The sequence below is a fragment of the Parambassis ranga genome, chromosome 13 (assembly GCF_900634625.1).
Source record: "Parambassis ranga chromosome 13, fParRan2.1, whole genome shotgun sequence".
NCBI classification, from domain to species: Eukaryota; Metazoa; Chordata; class Actinopteri; family Ambassidae; genus Parambassis; species Parambassis ranga.
In genome coordinates, this window is record NC_041033.1 from 17,009,905 (window position 1) to 17,028,963 (window position 19,059).

Sequence of the window (19,059 nt, forward strand, 5' to 3'; positions counted from 1 at the left end):
CATTTAAGCACAGTTTTACTTAAAATGAAAATTACACTGTATCCACAGCCTAAGGAAACTAAAATACCCTAAAAATAACTGTGCTATAATTTAGTACATGCAAAGGTTATGATTCACAATCCTACGTGAAATGGCCATTGTTCTCTTCTCCCTTGGTAATAATCAGCGCTATGGCAACAATACTGCGAAGCAGTGATTTTGCTGTAAATTGAAAAAAAGAAATGATGAAGTACCAGAGGGGGGGGAACAGGTCATTTGATTATAGCGATGGTGTCACAGCATAAAGCCCATGTCTGGCGTGTAGGTTAGGAATCTTGTGAGGATGGTATATGATCGTCAATCACCTTTACAGAAGCAATGAAACTAAAAGCTCAAAGTAAAATTTAAAGAAAAAAAAATGATAAAAAAGGAACACACTGGAGGCAAAAAGAAAAGCCCAAAAGCCACCAAATGCATCTTAATACAACGCAGCTCCACACCTGCCAAGAACATTGTCCAGTGTCAATTAATACTAACTTAACAATAATTCAAAACAAAAAGAATCTGAGTGATGACGACTTTTTTTTTTTCTTTTTTCAAAGTTCTTCCTTTCTGGGATTTGAGGATCAGCCTCTTTCAAAGGCAGAATTTCATTCCTGAAACCTTTGCTAAACTCATTGTTGCGTTTCTCAATTTTTGTTTCTCTTCAGATGGTGTATTTGTATCTTTTCCCGTCTCTGCATGCGTTCTCACTCAGTCTTGCACACTCCCAGTCACGCACGCAGCCAAGCACACACAACTCATCCGTCCATTCTCTCGCACATGCGGCACACGCAGCCGGACTCCTGGCCCCGCCCACCAGGGGGAGAGGATGGTACCCCGATCGGGGCGTCTTGTTGGAGGAGATGAACCTGGCTCCTCAGCACTGAGTCCAGACATTCATACACAATGGGTCCATTCACACACATGTCTGATAGCGTGGCCGATTGGGGGAGGGGCACATCGAGGGTGGCGCCCTCTTTAGTCGGAGGACCGCAGAATTGTGATGGTTTGTGGTTCATCTCAGTTCATTATCAGTTATGTTCATTTCTGCATTTTGTTGTGTTATTTCAAGATCGTTTGATTTCTTATTTTTGAAAGTCCATGGTTCTCCCTGGGCAGACATCGAGTTTTTTTTGTTGTCATTTGAAGTAGTTTCCAAAGACGACAGCTCCAATAACACAGAAGTTATGTCGGCACGTCTCTCAACGCAGTCGATGTAGATGTTTTGCTTTTTTGCAATATGTAGCCACTCATTCTCACTCGCACCCACTCGCCATCTCAAACTTCATTTGGGCTGGTTCCCCTGGAATGCCAAATGAAATCCACATATTTTCTCTCAGATAAGATGCAGCCATGGATCCCACGAGCCAAGCACAATGGATCAAATTTCTCACACTCGCTCTCTCTCGCTCTTTCTCTCCTAATTTTTTTAAATGTTGAACAGAGTGCTGCATCGTGAACAAAACTCCAGAATACCCCAGATGCCGTCTAGAACTGGAATCCCTCGGCTGGCACGTTGGCTGAGTTAAAGCCATAAGTTCCGCCCTGGATGGCTTCTGGGACCAGGCTGGTGTCTTCATCAATCTGAATGACAGGCAAAGCAAGCCAACATTAACAATGTGCAGTTACACGAGGCAATCGATCAAACAAGAGTGCTGATTAAGACATGAGTCAGCCAATGCAGAACAAAACACGATTCCTTATGAACATCATGACTTTGTGACTTAGTGGGTACAGCTGTGGCAAAAACATTGCAGTGGTGATGCACTGTATGATACAGGATTGCTCTATAGAATGCATGTGTTGTATGTTATGTGGTATATATACAGATGTGTGAACTTACATCATCAGATGAGAAGAACTGATCAATAATTTCGTACGCCAACTTGTAGATATCTTCATTTTCATGATTTTGCAGCTGTTCTATCTTTTCCAATCCTGTGGGACAGAATGTGATCACACATTAACCATCAACACCAATAAGTAAAGACAGATGTCATACGACTGTTAACAGCAGAACCTACCTCCATATTCCTCAATGAGATTAGCAATAGTCTCAGCCTCATCGTCGGCCATCTTGAGGATATTGCTGAGGCCATCGAGAACGACCTGCACAACCTGAGCATCCTTCACTGTGAGCAGGTTGCAGAATGGAGGGATCACCTGCTGCTCAATAAGGTGTGCGACCTGCAGACAACATAGATAGAGCAATAGTCTGACATATTAGAAAAGAATGGATTACTTGGCTCAGTGTCATTTTTTCCTGTTTTAAATCTGAGATTTTCAGTCACCAATTATTAAAATAGTTCCTCCTTTGGTTGATAAAAATAAAGGATATCAACTGATTATGTTTCTACAGATTGAACGCTCTGGTGCTCACCCAGTTTTCTAGGCTTTGTCCCTGTGAGCAGATATCATCGCAATATAAAGGCCTATGCTTCTGCAAACGGCAAAGGACTGGCTAGAGGTACAATTCACATGTGCTTTTGAGCTTTTGAGTTTCAAACGGGTAAAATGAGGGGTCCCCTCGTACTAAGTCAAACATCTGTGTAATGCCTGCAGCAGACACAGTTCTTACCTGATCTTTCCTCCCACTTATTGTCAGGTTACTGATGGCCCAGGCTGCTTCCTTCTGAGTGCCAAAGTCACCCTAACAAAAAAATGCATTCACGTAAGCATTACACAGTTTCCATGTTTTGCAAAAATAATAAAATACAATCTTGTTGAAATAGATACAAACCTTGTCAAGCAAGTGAATGATCATGGGGACTAGCTTGGCATCAATGACAGCCTGCACCTGTTGCTGGTTACCTGCTGTGATGTTGGACAGGAACCACACTGCCTCCTACAGGACAAAAAGCACAAATGCAAAAATAAGTATCTAGTGCAGAGGTGAACTATTGTCAGTTTTTTAGTCCAAGTAAAGAAACTAAAGTCCTAAAACAATTAAATCTATTTTTGTGTCCGATCTGGATCAGAATCCAAAGGCCCACCCAAAAGTTTGACCTCTGGTCGAGACAGGATGCTATGGGTGGGGAGAGGGTGACTTTGAGGCTCTAATCATCGTCCAGTCACAAGAGAGGCCTCGTTTTTACATGACTGGTCTCAGATGCACTCTAATATCAGCAGAGACATTTCAGCACCCTTTTCTCCACCTTCCCAAAGTATCACACACACAGTCACAAGCGCACAGACTTAAGACAAACTTGTCACTAACTAAGTAACCAGTTGTTGATGTCCTCGTCGTCGTCGTCTTCACCATCTTCACGTTGTCAGTTCCTACCAATAGCTATCAGTCTCATCTATTACCTTTCACACAGCATTCACTCTAGCACCAAGTCTCTGATTTCATCACTTCCAGAAAACTAATATCACAGTTGGATATCAATCTGTGTGTGTTTGTCCAGGAAAAGGTTGGAGAACGTTACCTTGTTGATTTTCTCCTTCGGGTGGGTGAGGAGTGCAGGGAAGTGGCTGAGGGCCTTGCAGTTCAGCACAACCTGTGTCTGTTCATCTGTGCCGGTCACTATGTTCCCAACAGCCCTCAGGGCGGCAGTCTGAATATGGAGAGGAATGAAAACACAAATACACATACTCAAATATGGCTGTTGTAGCACAGCAAACATGAAACATTGTTGGATAGTTTGATTAATTGACTGAATTAATATCTACAGTGTTCACTTCCTCTTCATACCTGAACTTTGACTTCCTGGTGACTGAGCAGAGGTACCAGATCTGGGACAATGCCAGAGTCAATGACCATTTGGATCTGCTCATTCCCAGCATCTGTCAGGTAGGACAGAGCCCACACTGTGTCCACCAAGATCTGATGGAAGAAAAAAAAGATGCACATTTATATACAGACAGAGGTCAGAGCGAATACAGTTATACTTATATGAGGCAGACCAAAGGCAGCACAGCCTGCTTAAAATCCTCTCTACTGTACACTTACACTGACATCGGTGTGGTGGATCAGCAAGCAGAGAGCTGGCAGGATCTGACAAATGTAAAAAAATACAAATCAATAAGTGAGATAATAAGAAGAAGTGATAATGAAAACAAAAGTAATCCCTCTGTGACATTATAAACACAAAAACAGTGCCTTTTTAAAATAACATTGATCTTGCATTCAAACGCACCTCCAGAATTGTCTCCATGGGTGGTGGAGGGTCCTTGTGGCGGCAAAGGTTGACCATGACCCAGGTGACATTGCGGAGAAAGGTGATGGGGATGGAGGGACAGATGAATGAGAGCAGGGGTGTGACCACACCCAAGCCAATCACATAGTCTCTGCACTGAGGCCCATCGCCTGGAGAGAACACACACGGATCACATATGATATCATCTGTAAACTGAATGAATTTTTTTCAAAATGAAGTTGTGTATGTGCCAACAGCAACTTACCTATGATGTTGCCTAGGGCCCACACGGCCTGTTCACACACATTCTGGTGAGGGGAGCGCAGCAGCCTCAGAAACAGTGGCACCGCATCTACAGAAGGGAAAAAAAATAATGCAGATGTAATGACCAAGTGAAGGAAGACTATAAGAAACTAAGGTATCTCTGCAGTTTAGCCCACATTATCACAGCTGTGTTCCAGCTTTATGTAAGTGCTGCCATTTAGTGTGATCGATTACAAACTCTGAATGTAGGTCATCAATCGATGTGACAAACAAAAATCAAAAGGAAGAGAGCAACAGAAAAAAAATATAAAAACTAAAACTCTTATGAAAAGTCATCAACTCTTAATATTAAAAGATTTATCCCACCAAAAAAAATTCCCAAATAAATTAATATAATGTGACACTCACTGTACTTGACCACAGCTTGGGTCTGATCAGAAGTACCCGACGCTATGTTTGTTAGTGCCCAGGCTGCCTCAAACTGAAGAGATGGGCTGCAGAAAAGGGGAGACGTTCATGTGAGAGGTACAGTAAGAGCATGCTGATGAGTCATTTATGTTCTTGCCATTCCTGGAAGGTGAAAAGTGGAACACATTTACATAACTGCAGCACTGTTCAGAAGTAGGCCGGGCTAAACCTTGCTCCTTCATTAGCATAACTTTGATGTGTACACAAACTGAACATGATCGGGGGAAAAGGGCCAACTTGTACTATAATTATTACACATTAAAAGGCACGATTCACTTGTAAATACAGACAAACAGATTTGAGCTGCCTACTTGTCATCTCTGTCCAGGCACTGGACCAGAATAGGAAGGATCCCAGACTGAATCAGGTCATCTATGGGAGGATTGCGGTCACTGGACAACAACTTCCTAAAAAGCAAAGAGGAAACAAAACACCATTACACACACACTTGTGTTTTCCCAAGGTCTACAGTTCTTGTAGAGTAGCATAGCAAATAAATGTGAAAACAACACACACTCTATCTGCTGGTAGGAGTGTGCTCACCTGTATGCCACCGTGCAAATAAGATAAATAGCATAAGACTTGGCTGAATGGCTGAAGAATGTTAAGTGTCTAGACAATGTAAGTCAATCACAGAGAAGGTGATGGGACACTGACATTATGACAGGTAAATTATAAAGCAACAGAAAATACCTCAGTGAAAACAAGTAAACATTCCAGAAAGACATTTCCTAGCATTCAGCTATGTTGTAACACATGAGGTCTAGAAGGCTGCACAGCTCTGCTGCAGTGCCATTACAACAGTCTATTAATTAGACAGGGCTGACTTACTCTAAATCACAGCTGTCCAACAAAGCTGGAAAAACATTCAGTCCCTGAAATTGCAACACTGAAACTCTATTTTGCACAAGGCCACTAATTTTAATTACTTTCAGACAAAGTACTGGTACAGATTTAGTAACCTCAGTCATTTACCTGTGAACCTTATGTGAATTGTGATGTACACTGACACAGCTACCATAACAAAACTTCAGTCTAAAGAAACACCAGCAAGGGTAATTCATTCATTATTTGTCACAATAATATGGCATTTTCTGGACTGGTGAGAAGACCACATAATACATTTTATGTGTCAAAAAACAAACTGCTGATGCTTTTAAATGATTATGTATCAGAGCTTTAAGTTCTGGGATATGTCCCATAAACAGATGAAAAACTAATGAATAATTATTAGTTCTTACCTGGCAGCCTGAACAGCACTCAGCTGTACTCCCTGGTTATCACTGTTGGCATTCTACAAAGAAAAACAACAACATTAATTTACCAAGTGCCGAGTTAATTTTCTTTTTAAATTATAATTCAATGTTACACTCCATTCAGTTTATTTTTTTATTATGATTTTTTTATGATAGATACTTATGAGAAAACTAATTATTAATGATAAGGGAAAAAGGCATTCAACTTACTTGTACTATTGCTTTAAGAGAGGTGTTTTGCTGAAAAAGAAATAAAAAAAAAATCATTACACACAGCATATAAATAACCCCCAGAGGCCCACTGTTATTACGTCACATTTAACCTGACAAAAATAAAAATGTGTTTTTTTTCCTCTTTAAAACCACATTAACATCAATAATGAGTTCTATTGGTGCGATTATCTGGCCATGAACTTATACCATGAACTAGCCTTAAAGTTCAGCACCATAGTGTTTGTGACTGTATAAAACAAGACTATTATTTTCTGTAATAAGTGATATGCCTAGATCATGTAGCTATATGGATATAGAGCTTGTTAAGTCCATGTTGTAATTTTACAACAATGCTTTTTATTAGTGAATAAATGATAGGCTCCAGTCAGATTAAAGTGTATATATATTATCCATCTCAAAAAAAGATTGATATGTTTCTGTAGCATTATTTAAATAATATAAGTAGTACTGGTCATGTTTTGAGGGTTTTGACTCTTTGCCCAGATATCTGTTTCCTGAAAGGGGCATGATAACGAGGTGATAATGTTCAGGGAGGTGGGTGTGTAAGGGCTCATAGCATGATAATAGACTGAACAATAGGTCTGTCAGACAGTATTGTTTGACCTCTGGAATGTGTGGGTTCTTACAAATGTGTGAATCCTGTGTGTAAGTTTAGTTATAATGAATTAGCACTAAAAATATTTAGCCTGCAAAATCATCAGTTGACTGTATCATCTATGGTGTGTGTGACATCACTGAGGGCATCTAAATGGGTCAGAATACTATTAATGTTCAAAAGGTTGAAGCGAGCCTTCGGCCTTGAATGAAAATGACCTGGATCACTGAGAATCTTCATCCACATCCCTAATGATGTCTCCAAATATTATCTGAGGCAAAATTACAAATCAACACCAAGAGACGTATGCAAGGACATGACTGGACATTTCCCTGTAAAATGAATAGAGGACAGTACAGACACGATGCTAAAGGCTACACCAACATGCCTTGCAGCAGGTGTAATGAAAAGAACTGCCTTTGGGAGTATCATAACTGAATGACGCTAAAAAATATCAAAAGTTTTCATTCAGTTGTTCAGGATTTGTAAATGATTTTAGTGTTTGTAAATACCTTTTAAGTATTCATGATTCAATTCGATTTATTGTTCATAAATAATATTACTTGTGGTGTGATTATGAGTTTACAGCTATATAGACCAGTAGCATAAGGTTTTATAAGAAGTAATGACTGCAAATAAACCCTTGCTGGTTTTGTGAGCGATATCACTGACATGCTGCTACCCTTCAGGCCCAACGTTGTAATATTACATTACCCTAAAATCACACTAAAATGTTAAAAGTTAAAGAAATCACAGATTTATGCATCATAGACAACTGACAACATCTAAAAGATCAAAAACTTTCTTCTAAATTTCGGTCTCTAGGGGTTAATATCAAGAATTGCAGAATTAGGAGTAACAAGTACATTTTTGACCAGAACACTCTCTGCTCTGCAGCCACTAAACAATAAACACAAGCGAGAGAAAAACATTCATGTTACTCCTTCAGCTCTGACACTAGCTCCCCACCCCTTCATCAGTAGCAACGACTTGTTCACCCTCCTTCTCTCTGAAAAATATAGTCTCTCACCCAAATGCACTTGTAGAGACCAGAATGCGGCAAAAATCATTATTAATATATAATATATATATAATATATTAAAAACTGCAAATAAAGTTGCTAAGCCTCCTGTAGCAGAAGTGCTACAGGAGGCTTAGCAACTTTATTTGATGAGATGAGACCGCCGAGAGCTGCATGCAGCTCAATGCCATGATGTTGCTCCTGAAGGATGACAATACAATACCCCTCAATAAGCTAATGACTCTGAACTGGATGAGACGCCCATATGAGAGACAGAAGGGTTGGATGCTCGTCCTCCTGAGCCCGACTGTGTTAGATCGGTAACAGACTGAGTGTCAAAGTAAACCCACAGCATGTTGAGAGCTTGCCAGTTTTAAAAGATAAAGACAAGCTGTGTGCTAGGTTGAGGACAAACGTAGGCCTGATAACCGCTTATTTTATTTTGAGGTCTGAAAAATGCAATTACACAAAAGATCTTTGCTCTTTGTCTATTCTGATTTAATTCCATTGTAATGCCAATAGTCGGCTTAAATTGTCTACAGGTTTAAAATAAATAAAATTAAACTGAGCACCTATTTGCAACATCAAGTCAAATCAACGTAAAACAACCATGCATGCATTATATTTACATTTAAAGTTGCACCACTGAGAGGAAGGGAGGATTTAGCAACAACAGAAAAATGCATAAAGTAACAACCTCATAAGGCTCACATTTTTCATTTTTAAAGAGTAAAAAAAAAGACGACCAAATGTCTCAATTAACTAACAAAATTGATACGTTAACTCAGACCATCACACAACGGCCTGTCGAGGAGCCAAGTATTTAAACCAGATTGGCCTCCACACTTTCCACCAAAGCTTTTCTAATGTCCTGCAGTGAGTCACATCAACATGTCATTGTAGATATATTGCCAAGCAGCCCATTTCATGTGAGCCCTCTCAACACCACAAGGTAGTTACAGTGATTGAATCTCTGAACTGCTGAGTGGCCATTTTGATCCAGCAATGCCACCATACCACTGAAACCTTTAGTGAATGTGGGACTCACAACACATCCTTTTTTCCTGTGGTGTCATTATTCTAAAACATGCAGGTAATACAGCACACCGAACACTACAAGCTGACAGCCATGACTGTTGTGCGTGATTCAAAAGTGACGATACAACAGAAGTGTACTGTGTATTGTCACATCTGATACATCACTGCAACAGCTCATCATGCCCTAAAAGAGCTAACATCTGCTGTGTATATTACAACCACATCTGTATGATCACTGCAAATTGTGACGATAAGTCATTTTTATCCTCTTTTGCCACTGCAAAATATTACTCTACAAAAACACCTCATAAAAAATTCAAGGGAAAATGTGCAATAAAAGTCAGAAAATAGCAAACAGGAATTACAGCTTTAGTAAAAGCAATATTAAAAAAACCAACATGCAAGACAAACTAAATGTTTGTGCTCACTCCTACCACACCTAACTGGCATAAGCAGAGCTCAGGAGGCAACATCACATGGACAAAATGTCAGCAGGTCTAAACCTCTGGAGTATTTAACCAGTGAGATGAACGTAATGTCCAAAAACCCTATGCAAAACAGTCACAAGAGACTATTTGTACAAAGCTGTGTCCCCCAGTGCTCCAATGACCATTGCAAACAACCTAAAAAAACAATATTGTAGATTGATTTTAAAGTGACAGAAATTAGCCATACCGATCTGAAATCTCCGTCAACATCAGAGTCCTCACAGATATCCTCATGAGGCACATTTCTCCTCTTCAGAAGGTGCTCATCTCTTTTGTTCTGTAGTAGAGGGAGCAGACATAACACTTTACACACAGTCCTGCAGAACTTTACGATCACTACAAGGAAATGGCTGGATATTAAAGCACATGCTGTGAAAAACTGCATGTAAGTTGTAGTTCATAGTACAATGTGATTACCTTTCTGAGTTCCACCACTACCTCAGTCCTCTGTCTTCTCATAGTCTGTGGAGAAAGGAGCATATCAGCATTACACAACTAGAAACATGTCTTTGGAAAAAAAATATCAGTCATGAAAATCCAATCAAACCCAGGCACCATCTATAATCAAGACATGGTTTGTGCAACCAGTGTTGGTCAGCAGTTTCTCATACTTGAGGCATAAAGTCAGTGGCCCACATTCAGCATATGACAGCACCCAAACACACTTAGCAAAAGTCTGGCTTAACGTGACTCAGCTTCAGTTACTGCAAGGCCATCCGATGTACTCCCCAGCTAGACACTATAGTGTTCGATCTTTTTCAGTCAAGGCCTTAACCATAAAAATTACAATAATTACACAAGATATAAACAGTCACCAAATTTATTGCAGCACTAATAGAGATCCTGGTTGCCTGGTGCTGTTTAGTTGCAATGGATTCTAAAGATATGGGATGGGCTGGTCAAAATATTCCAAATTTCACTAATCTTCAAACTGCGAGCAATTCCAGACAAATTTTAATAAACAGTAATAATGATGGCGATATTTGCTGCAGGGATGTTTGTATTGGACTAAAGGAATAATTTATTATAGACAGCGACATATATTACAGTACATTAATAACATTTTAGAGCGACTGGAGGTCTGGACTTGGTGTTTGTCAGGTACCCCTTTTCTTATCACCACTAGATTGAAGTCATTAACAGGATTCCAGGTGGGAAGGGTCGTGTGTTGAGGCCCTCTCTTCGCTGCAGACACGACTTGTCAAACAGGATGTATGGGTATATCCTGTTTATATATACATCTCAAGTAAGCCCGCGTAAAAACAATATTAACACACGCAAACATGACTAACACGGTGACTCGGTGAGATGACTGTAAATCACCTGATAACTTGTGGACCCGCCGTTAGCTAGCGTGTAGCTTTGATCTATCAGGCATGTAATTGTGTTAACTAGCAGTTCCCGTTACGTTGTGTTCAAAGCATGTATAACGTTACTAACGCAGGAAACAAAAAATATCAACATACAACGACTTAACACCAAGGTAACTGGCCGGCTAAGAGGCTAACTGGTTTCCGCCATTGTTTTTATTATAAAGACGGGGGATGGGTGGAACTGTAGCCACCAGCAAGCTTAACGTTAGCTAGCACGCAGGTTAGCTACGTGCAGTTTCAAAATAATCTGCCGCCACATTAGCTTGGCAATCTTGCACATATTTTCAAAACAGAATACTAATGACAACTGTATAGTATTTCGGACAGACAGTAGACACTTTAGCTTAGTAACACACGGCCCTAAACTGATCTGGTGGGTGATATGCTTCAGTTAAGCTAACATACACCCCGTGGGCCTGGCTAGCACCGGGCTAGCAGAGCATACCCAGCGACGGCGATGAACTCTGACTAGCTTTTCTGACATGTTTTATAACCAACGCGGTCTCATGGTGTAACGAAACCAGCGAGACCCCACAAGAAATAACCTAAGGACAGGGGTTTAAAGCCGACGGGTTTTGCAGGCCCGGGCCAGGGCTGCTAATACAAAGTTCCCGATGGTGGAAATTAGAAACGACGTCACAAGGAAGCCGAGAGTCGAGGCTGGCCGTGAAGAGAGAGCGGCGGCGGCGAGGAAAAGAGGAGATCCTCGACACCAATCTGCGTAACTTTTACCTCCAAATCACGACCCTTATTCTTGAAATTCTTCAGCCGTTGGTTGTCCAGTTTCTCGTTGTCAGCCATCTTAGCAGATCTGGTTACGTTAAATACAGTTAACTCGTTTAGCTGGTGAGCTATCTTTTCTGGTTCCCTTTTCTCAGCCTTTCGTTAGCGGACTATTTTTTGCTGCTCTGTCCGCGGTGCATACTGGGAATGCCGGTGGTGGAGGGCAGCCTCGCTCTGGCGTAGAGGAAGGGTGGGGAAATCCCCTCACTCTCATTGGTTTCTCTGCTAACGTCTGTCTGCAGGGTGCACCGCAGAACGCTCTCACATTTAATCACTATATTTGATTAATGTTCACATGAATGTGGGAGAAAGGAGTACATTCAAACAGTGTAAATACAATGTTGAAATACTTTCTTTACTTCTTATATTTCTACTTAACATTTCACATATTATTTTCTAATAAAATTATAAAAATATATATTTTTTTGTAAACTTAAAATGTAAATCAAATAAAACATCTTTAATAACTCCAGATATTTTTATTTTACAAATAAACAAAACAATACCAGAACAGCACTAGCACAGTATTTTTTCCAAAATGTACACATCACATATTTACTTTATAGCATATGTTTTAGTTATTGTATATAAATGACACTCTCTCCTTCCATGTTGGTGAGATGAACACATCAATTCATCTTAATATAACTGCCCTGCAAAGGAAAGACCAGGCTGCTCATCAAGGATTTCTCTCCTCATCCTTCCAGTTAAATGGCCACATCTTCCCCATGATTCCTGAAAAACCTGTACTACACAGATCAATACACAACTCTGTGTTTGTATGAGCCTGTCATCAATGCTTCAGCTGTGCTGCTGCTCAGGCAGCTGAGGAGGAATCCTACACTACTGCATGAATAAAGCCAAAAAACAGGGGTGATCATTTTTCAGCTACCACAGATCAAGATCTGTTTCACAGCTGTGATGCTGAAGCCTTTAGACCTCATCTTAACTTTAATGTCCTCTTGAGTCTGCCTCAGTGGGGTTTTCATCAGATAGACTATCCTCCTAAAACCTTCCTCTAGTCCCATACCAGTAGTAGCAGAACAGGGCTGGACATACCAGGCCCGGCCTTCACACACTCTTCTCAGGTCCAGTTTCAGGCAAAGATGTTCAGAGCTCAGTGCTCCCGGAAGGTCTTGTTTGTTGGCGAGGACGACAAGAGGGACTCCTCTGAGATTCTCGTACCTCAGGGCCTGTGAGTGGAGTAAACAATGGGAGGGACACTTTGATTACAACAGTGTGATCAGAAGAATATTTCTACTATCATATAACACACATGAAACCTGCCTGAGTCTATGCATAACATCTGTCTGCACGGACGAGGTCAAACATCCAAGTGCTGATATATAAATGAAAAAGTTCAAAAATATTCTCTGATTTAATTACCCGGTGGAGTTCCTTGCGTGCCTCGTCTAAGCGTTTCTGGTCCCAGCTGTCCACCACAAAAACCAGTCCAGCCGTGTCAGTGTAGTGATGCTTCCAGTGGGGCCTCATCTTCCTCTGGCCCCCGACATCCCACACCGTCAGCCCTGGGCTGCTCCTGTCTGTCTCCAGCATCTCCACATTGAACCCCACTGTTGGCACGGTAATCACGCTCTCATTGTACTTCAATTTGTAGAGCATGGTGGTCTTTCCTGATCCATCCAGACCCAGCATGAGGACCTGCGCTTGTTTTTGAGGCTTGGATCCGTGCATACCCATATCCTGTAATAGTGCAGCTATATTCTTGTTCTCCTGGTGTATCTCTGTTCACCGTGCTATCTGCAGCCACTGACTCTCTGAACGATCTGCATGCTAGGTGTGTCTGGTCTCTATATGAAGTCCAACAGATCCCTCCCCTCCCCTCTGTTGTGGCAGGATTCCTTCTTGCCCCATGTGGCTTTCAGTAAAGATATTTATATCCAAAGTGACGATGCAACTAAGGGGGGCGACATTCAGTTCTCTGGTTACCAGTCAGTAGAGTCACATCACACCTGCCCTGGGTCATCAACACACACCAGCAGCCAGGAAGTTCCATGTTTGGGGGAAGATTGTGTTTCTTCCTGGCTGGATGTCCCTCTGTGGTGACATGACGGCCAAACTCTGGCTCTGGTTTTATCTTTAGACTAACAATATGTCGCAGCTTCCAGAAATCACTCAGCAAGTACTGTAACATATACACAGATATATGTAACTGGCTGTCATAATAACTATTGTCAGACTTTTCTATATGCAGTCAGGTATTAGGTTTAATGACTTTTAGGAAGAGTTATGATTCATTCATGTTATTGCCTCAATATAATGGTAAAGGTCCAAACCTGTTATTAGAATCTTTTGGTCACAAAAGTGGGACAGATTGACTAAGATCAAGCTTTTCAAACATCTCTGTTTGATTCCAAATGAAGATGTTTTTTAACCTTAAAACAAGAAAAGTAAACAATAGTAAAATAGAATAGAAAAATGCAGCAAAAGCTCAAATTTCCATGATATCATGTAGGAATATTCATGTATTTAATTAACTATTATACAGGACATACAGAGCTGCTTCACAGCATACAGATAAATAAGTTTTCTTATTTTTGATAATGATTATTATTACCATCGTGGGGTGTATGAAGGATTATGGAGGGGATGAGTACAGGAATGTAGGTGACTTTGTCACCTGGAGTCAGATGAACCATCTCCAGCTTAACACGTCAAAAACTAAGGAGCTGGTCCAGTCCAGCCCACAACCTCGCCCAGTGACCATCAGGGACGACGAGGTGGAGATTGTAGGCAACCACAAGTACCTCGGGTTGTGGCTCGACAACAAGCTGGACTGGACAGATCACCTGCACCTGTAAGAAGGGCCAAAGCCGTCTGTACTTCCTGCGAAGACTGGGAGCCTTCAACATCTGCAGGAAACTCCTGTGGATGTTCTACCAGTCTGTTGTGGCCAGTAGAGACTCCATTGTCCCCCGATCCATCAAACTTTACAGCTCTGCTTTTGGCAGGAGGGGGAGAATAAAGGAGAAGGAGGGCCCTGCCCAGCACGCCTGATACAACACACGTGCAATAACTCATCTGTGTATCAAATACTATGCTGATGTGCAATGTTTGTATATATTTCATCTCATCTTTTATTTTTTTTAATATACTATATTCCATTTTATTCTTGCTCTGACTGTGTTGTATTGAACCATCTCCAGCAATTAATAAAGTATATTCTATTCTAGTCTCACAGATACAAATAAAGGTATGGTATATACTATAAACAATAAAGACAACGTCATGATTATTTATCCTTTTATTGTTACCTTTGTGATTTACATTTTAAAATCTCTGAATTCTTTTACAGTTTATGAAAGTCAACAAAAACAAGTACAAATGCCACATAAACATTCTGAAACATACATTATCAATGTAGAATATGAGCTGAAAAAAAAGCACAGACCGTTTTATCTGCTATATCTCTGAAAATAAAACAGGATCAGGCGTAGTGCTGTGTTAAACATCAGACGAGGGGCTAACATGAGGACAGTATGTACATTCATCTTACAATTGTGTGTCTCCTGGAGACACTCTTTCAATGATGCCATTACAACAAAGTAGGACGCTGAGGTCGTGCATGGTGTGGTCGGTCCACTGCATTACATCGAGAACTGAGAAGTAATTTTGGCAGCAGACTGTATAACTGGAAATGTTCAAAAAATAAGGCAACAATAACTTGTCTCATTCAAAGGCTTATTACATTATAAGTTAATGCAGAAAAATGCAGAAAGTGATCAGGATTAGGCTGGAGGACGTGGCATTAAAGGATGACACAATAATTTGTCAATTTAAGTATATTAACATCCCAGGTATAAATAAATTCAGATAAAGAAATAGCATGTCAATATGTAAGGGTTGTGTATATTAAATATTAATTGTAACTTTCTTACCGTACATAATTAAATTATTTTTTAATGAAACCTTATGAACTAATAATTAGTCATAATCTGATGTAACTTAATTCTCACTCTATTTACTCAATTAGAAGGGCCACTTCATTAGTTTGACAAGCAACAATTGTTAGACTACACAGACCTTGATAAGGAGGGTCTGAACAGAGAGGAAGAGTTTGAGGTTATTGGCCATCAAAACAGACTACAGACTTTATCAGGACACAACTATCAGCAATTATATAAAGTGAAAACACTGGACAACCTAACTCGTTAAAAAGGGGAAACTCAAGACAAAACATCCATTCGTACTTCTGAGATTTTCCAGCAAGTGTGATATAACAATGTTTTTGCTTCCATTGCTGTACAACATGAATGGTAACATCAGAAGCATAGGCATATTATTGTTCATGTATAATTTCATGTTGATGGTTCACACTGAAGTAAACTGCCACTGTGCTAAACGACAGAATTTCACTTTGTCAATACAGTTGGACATCGTGGAAACACACGGTAAGAAAAATATAAACATGGAGGTCACGCAGACGACGAGGGGTGAAAGATGTCACATTTAAAATAACATGGAAACTTCATGCTATCACATGTTCTTAAAGTCTGTGAGTATTGGCTAGAAGATGAATCGGCTCATGTGAGACTTATGTGCAAGTTTATCACAGAGACATCTATTGCCATTTCTCCTCTCTCACACACAGACACACACACACTCAGATCAAATGGACATGTGCAGACTCGTGGGCACTCCTACAGCTGCACAAAGCTAAATCTGTTTATTTGCATAACAGTGACCCAGCTTGCATTACATTGTCCCAAGTTTATGGCTAAGCCTAAATGAAAGATGTTTTCATGGTGTAACGTTTGTAGCAGTAAAAGTAAATGAAGAGGTTTGATGCACTGAAGGTTAAACATCTGTAAATGTCTGCCATAGAAATAGTCTTCGCTCAAAAAGCGTTTTTTTTTTTTTTTTTTTTTTTTAATCTTCTCATCTTAAGCCTATTCTTATTTATAGTCAAACATAATACAGACACTGTGTTTGTGTGGTAGACACCGTGTTTGTGTGGTAGACACCGTCTACTTGTCACTGGCTTTGCCTTTAAACTTGACCACCATGACAGTGATGTTGTCTGGGCAACCACGATAGAAGGACTGCAGCACGATGCTCTTGGCACCAAAGTGTGGCTCGTCCAGCCGTTCCCTGATAAAGCGAACCGCTTCCTCGTTGCTGAAGGTGTCCCACAGGCCGTCTGATGCCAGGATCATGAACTCTGGCTGCAGCTTGTTCAGGTCAAAGGACATGATGTCTGGATCAGGGATGAGCACGTTGAGGTTCTTCAGAGGGTAATCACCCAGAGAACGAGACATGGCCAAGATGCCCTGAACTCGCCACGAGCCGTTGAAACTGATAAAGCCGCCTGAAAATGGTTGGAAAAAGGGTGGGGGTGGACAACAAGAGAGGGGTGGGGGTGGGGGGATTTGAGGAGGGAATAATGAATTTAAAAACTAGAGTAACACAAAGAACAGTTTTAAACGTTTTTATCCAGATTTGTGCTCCTTTGGTCATTTCTATAAACCATGTATTTACATCAGGGTTAAAATGATAATACAGATGAATGTGACTGCAACATCTTCATTTACTTGAACAAGTCCAACATAAACAGTTGCTGTTTATGTTGGATACGTTTCAACTCATGTCACATCCTGCGAATACAGCTGTGTGGCCTCTATGGCTTCAGCAGGGAACTTTGCTGGAAATGACTGGATAGAATAGAGACTTCCATACAAAGCCAGGATGCCGTCCTGGTTCTCAGTAAGACCAAGATTTAAAAAAAAAAAAAAAACGAACAGAGGTTGAAAGTTCAGACTGTAACATATTGATGTCATTTAAAAAAAAACATCCTATTATGTCTAACTTTCTATTATAAAACTCAAAAATTCATAGAATAAGATGAGGACATGACCTCTGTGTGCTTAGTGGAAGCTCCTCTAGCAGCTAATGCTTATTATACAAGCTGCTTGAACATGAATGTTTAACTGTAAATAAATAAACTAAAAATAACAATTACCTTGATCCTTCCTTAAACACTATGAAGGTGAAGCTGGTTAATGCAGCCTGCAGTTGTGGTATCAGTGTCTGTGATAAGTGTGTTCATTTAACACACCTTTTTCCTATGAATATGTCTCATGTGGATGCCAGCTCTACCTGGGGAACCTGTTGTGTAGGTTTCTATCTTTAATTGTTCTTGCGTATCTGTGTTGATAAATAGAAGTCACAGAGACGTTATTACCCCACAAGAGAGTTGTATTAGTGTAACAGTGATTCGTCCTATGTGTGAGATGTTTTGATTTAAGGACTGATGACAGTAGGGTATCTCAGCAACTGCAGTATCATTACTTGAAGGATGCTTCATGAAGAAGTGTGGCTAAATCTGTCATCTGTCTGTAAGGTTGTTTTTCAGTACCACGTTACACCATTAGATGGAGATGTTGGGCCATCCTGAGGGTGATCACACTGACTGACTACTCTGCCATCACACTCTCCTCAGCACAGACACTATGCAGAGAGGGTTAAAGGAGAATTATGCCTACAAATACACCTTAAATACTGTGAACTGTCTGGCTGTGTTTGATAACGTGCCGCTTTGGAAGCAGATTGTGTTATCACTCCGTAGGTTTTGATGCCAGCCGGAGAGGATGCGAAAAAGGCAGGATAATGGTGTTTTAGCTTTGATCATAAAAGCATCTTATTTCATGCTTTCATGACAACAATCTGACTTTCGATGCTCCTTAAAGATTTAACTAAAGCGTTGTTCTGTTGAGAACTAGTTGAGGAGAGTGTGTTGGGTGTGGATTGCAGCCGTTTTGCTCACCAGCTTTCTTGATCCGCTTGCGTTCTTTAAGCTGGTAAGGTTTGTGGTCATGAGACAGAGCAATTGCGTTGCCGTCTTTATCGCAAAGAACTCCACGAGAGTCTCCAACATTGGCCACCGTCAATTCCTTATCAGATAGCAGGGCCACCAGACATGTAGTGCCTGACAAAAGGAGGAAAGAGGGGAGCAGAGGTGGTGGAGACAGACAAAGAACAAGTAGTCACATTTTGGCAGCATTTGGCAGCAGAGTCTGTGGCATTTTCTGAGTCAAAAGCAGTGTAGAAGATGTATTTTCGAAATGTTAGAAGATTGTTGTACATAAAGTAGCCTATTTATTTACAGTATGTGGCATCAGCCACCTAAATGGTAACAGTATTCTCTGATGACTGCACAATGCGCTGCCACGTCACCAAAAAATATGACAAGGTGCTGAGATGCTGAGACTGCCTTCAAACTCTTCAGATCCTTATCTGACTGAGCGTCTTGGAAGGTCCCATCTCATAACTGACAAAACACAAAGGATCCGATACCAGTGTCCCACCCCAGAGGTCCAGGGGCTGTGTCCTGATGGGTCAGAGCTGTGTTGGAGGCAGAG

At 40.7% G+C, this 19,059-nt stretch overlaps 3 protein-coding genes across 3 annotated transcripts in view; all 3 read right to left on the minus strand.

The window, feature by feature from the left end:
* Positions 1–358: 358 nt before the first annotated feature.
* kpna4 (karyopherin alpha 4 (importin alpha 3)) lies at positions 359–11,845 on the minus strand. The gene is made up of 17 exons (XM_028420338.1): positions 11,630–11,845; positions 9,942–9,986; positions 9,712–9,801; positions 6,359–6,388; positions 6,134–6,186; positions 5,204–5,299; positions 4,833–4,918; positions 4,426–4,512; positions 4,161–4,330; positions 3,974–4,018; positions 3,716–3,847; positions 3,450–3,578; positions 2,762–2,866; positions 2,600–2,671; positions 2,046–2,208; positions 1,865–1,959; positions 359–1,605 (listed from the first exon to the last, which is right to left on the minus strand). The coding sequence occupies exons 1-17, from the start codon at positions 11,696–11,698 to the stop codon at positions 1,510–1,512; spliced, it is 1,563 nt and encodes a 520-aa protein (XP_028276139.1). The 5' UTR covers positions 11,699–11,845; the 3' UTR covers positions 359–1,509.
* A 294-nt stretch (positions 11,846–12,139) lies between these two features.
* LOC114444568 (ADP-ribosylation factor-like protein 14) lies at positions 12,140–13,512 on the minus strand. Its single transcript, XM_028419231.1, has 2 exons — positions 13,067–13,512; positions 12,140–12,873 (listed from the first exon to the last, which is right to left on the minus strand). The coding sequence occupies exons 1-2, from the start codon at positions 13,379–13,381 to the stop codon at positions 12,565–12,567; spliced, it is 624 nt and encodes a 207-aa protein (XP_028275032.1). The 5' UTR covers positions 13,382–13,512; the 3' UTR covers positions 12,140–12,564.
* A 3,026-nt stretch (positions 13,513–16,538) lies between these two features.
* Positions 16,539–19,059, minus strand: part of ppm1lb (protein phosphatase, Mg2+/Mn2+ dependent, 1Lb) — a 34,890-nt gene continuing 32,369 nt past the window's right edge. Inside the window, exons 3-4 of the mRNA XM_028419230.1 lie at positions 18,465–18,626; positions 16,539–17,009 (exon numbers count right to left, since the gene is read on the minus strand). Of these exons, the coding sequence (XP_028275031.1) occupies positions 16,669–17,009; positions 18,465–18,626 (503 nt within the window). The 3' untranslated portion in view covers positions 16,539–16,668. The remainder of the gene's footprint in view (positions 17,010–18,464; positions 18,627–19,059) is intronic.

Coding starts and splice junctions, on each gene's coding strand:
- LOC114444568 (XM_028419231.1), bottom strand. CDS start 13,381: ATGGGTATGCACGGATCCAAGCCTCAAAAACAAGCGCAGGTCCTCATG. Junction 12,874..13,066: donor CACGCAAGGAACTCCACCGG/GTAATTAAATCA, acceptor CTCCACTCACAG/GCCCTGAGGTACGAGAATCT.
- kpna4 (XM_028420338.1), bottom strand. CDS start 11,698: ATGGCTGACAACGAGAAACTGGACAACCAACGGCTGAAGAATTTCAAG. Junction 6,187..6,358: donor CTCTTAAAGCAATAGTACAA/GTAAGTTGAATG, acceptor TTTTCTTTGTAG/AATGCCAACAGTGATAACCA. Junction 1,606..1,864: donor AGTTCTTCTCATCTGATGAT/GTAAGTTCACAC, acceptor CCTGTCATTCAG/ATTGATGAAGACACCAGCCT.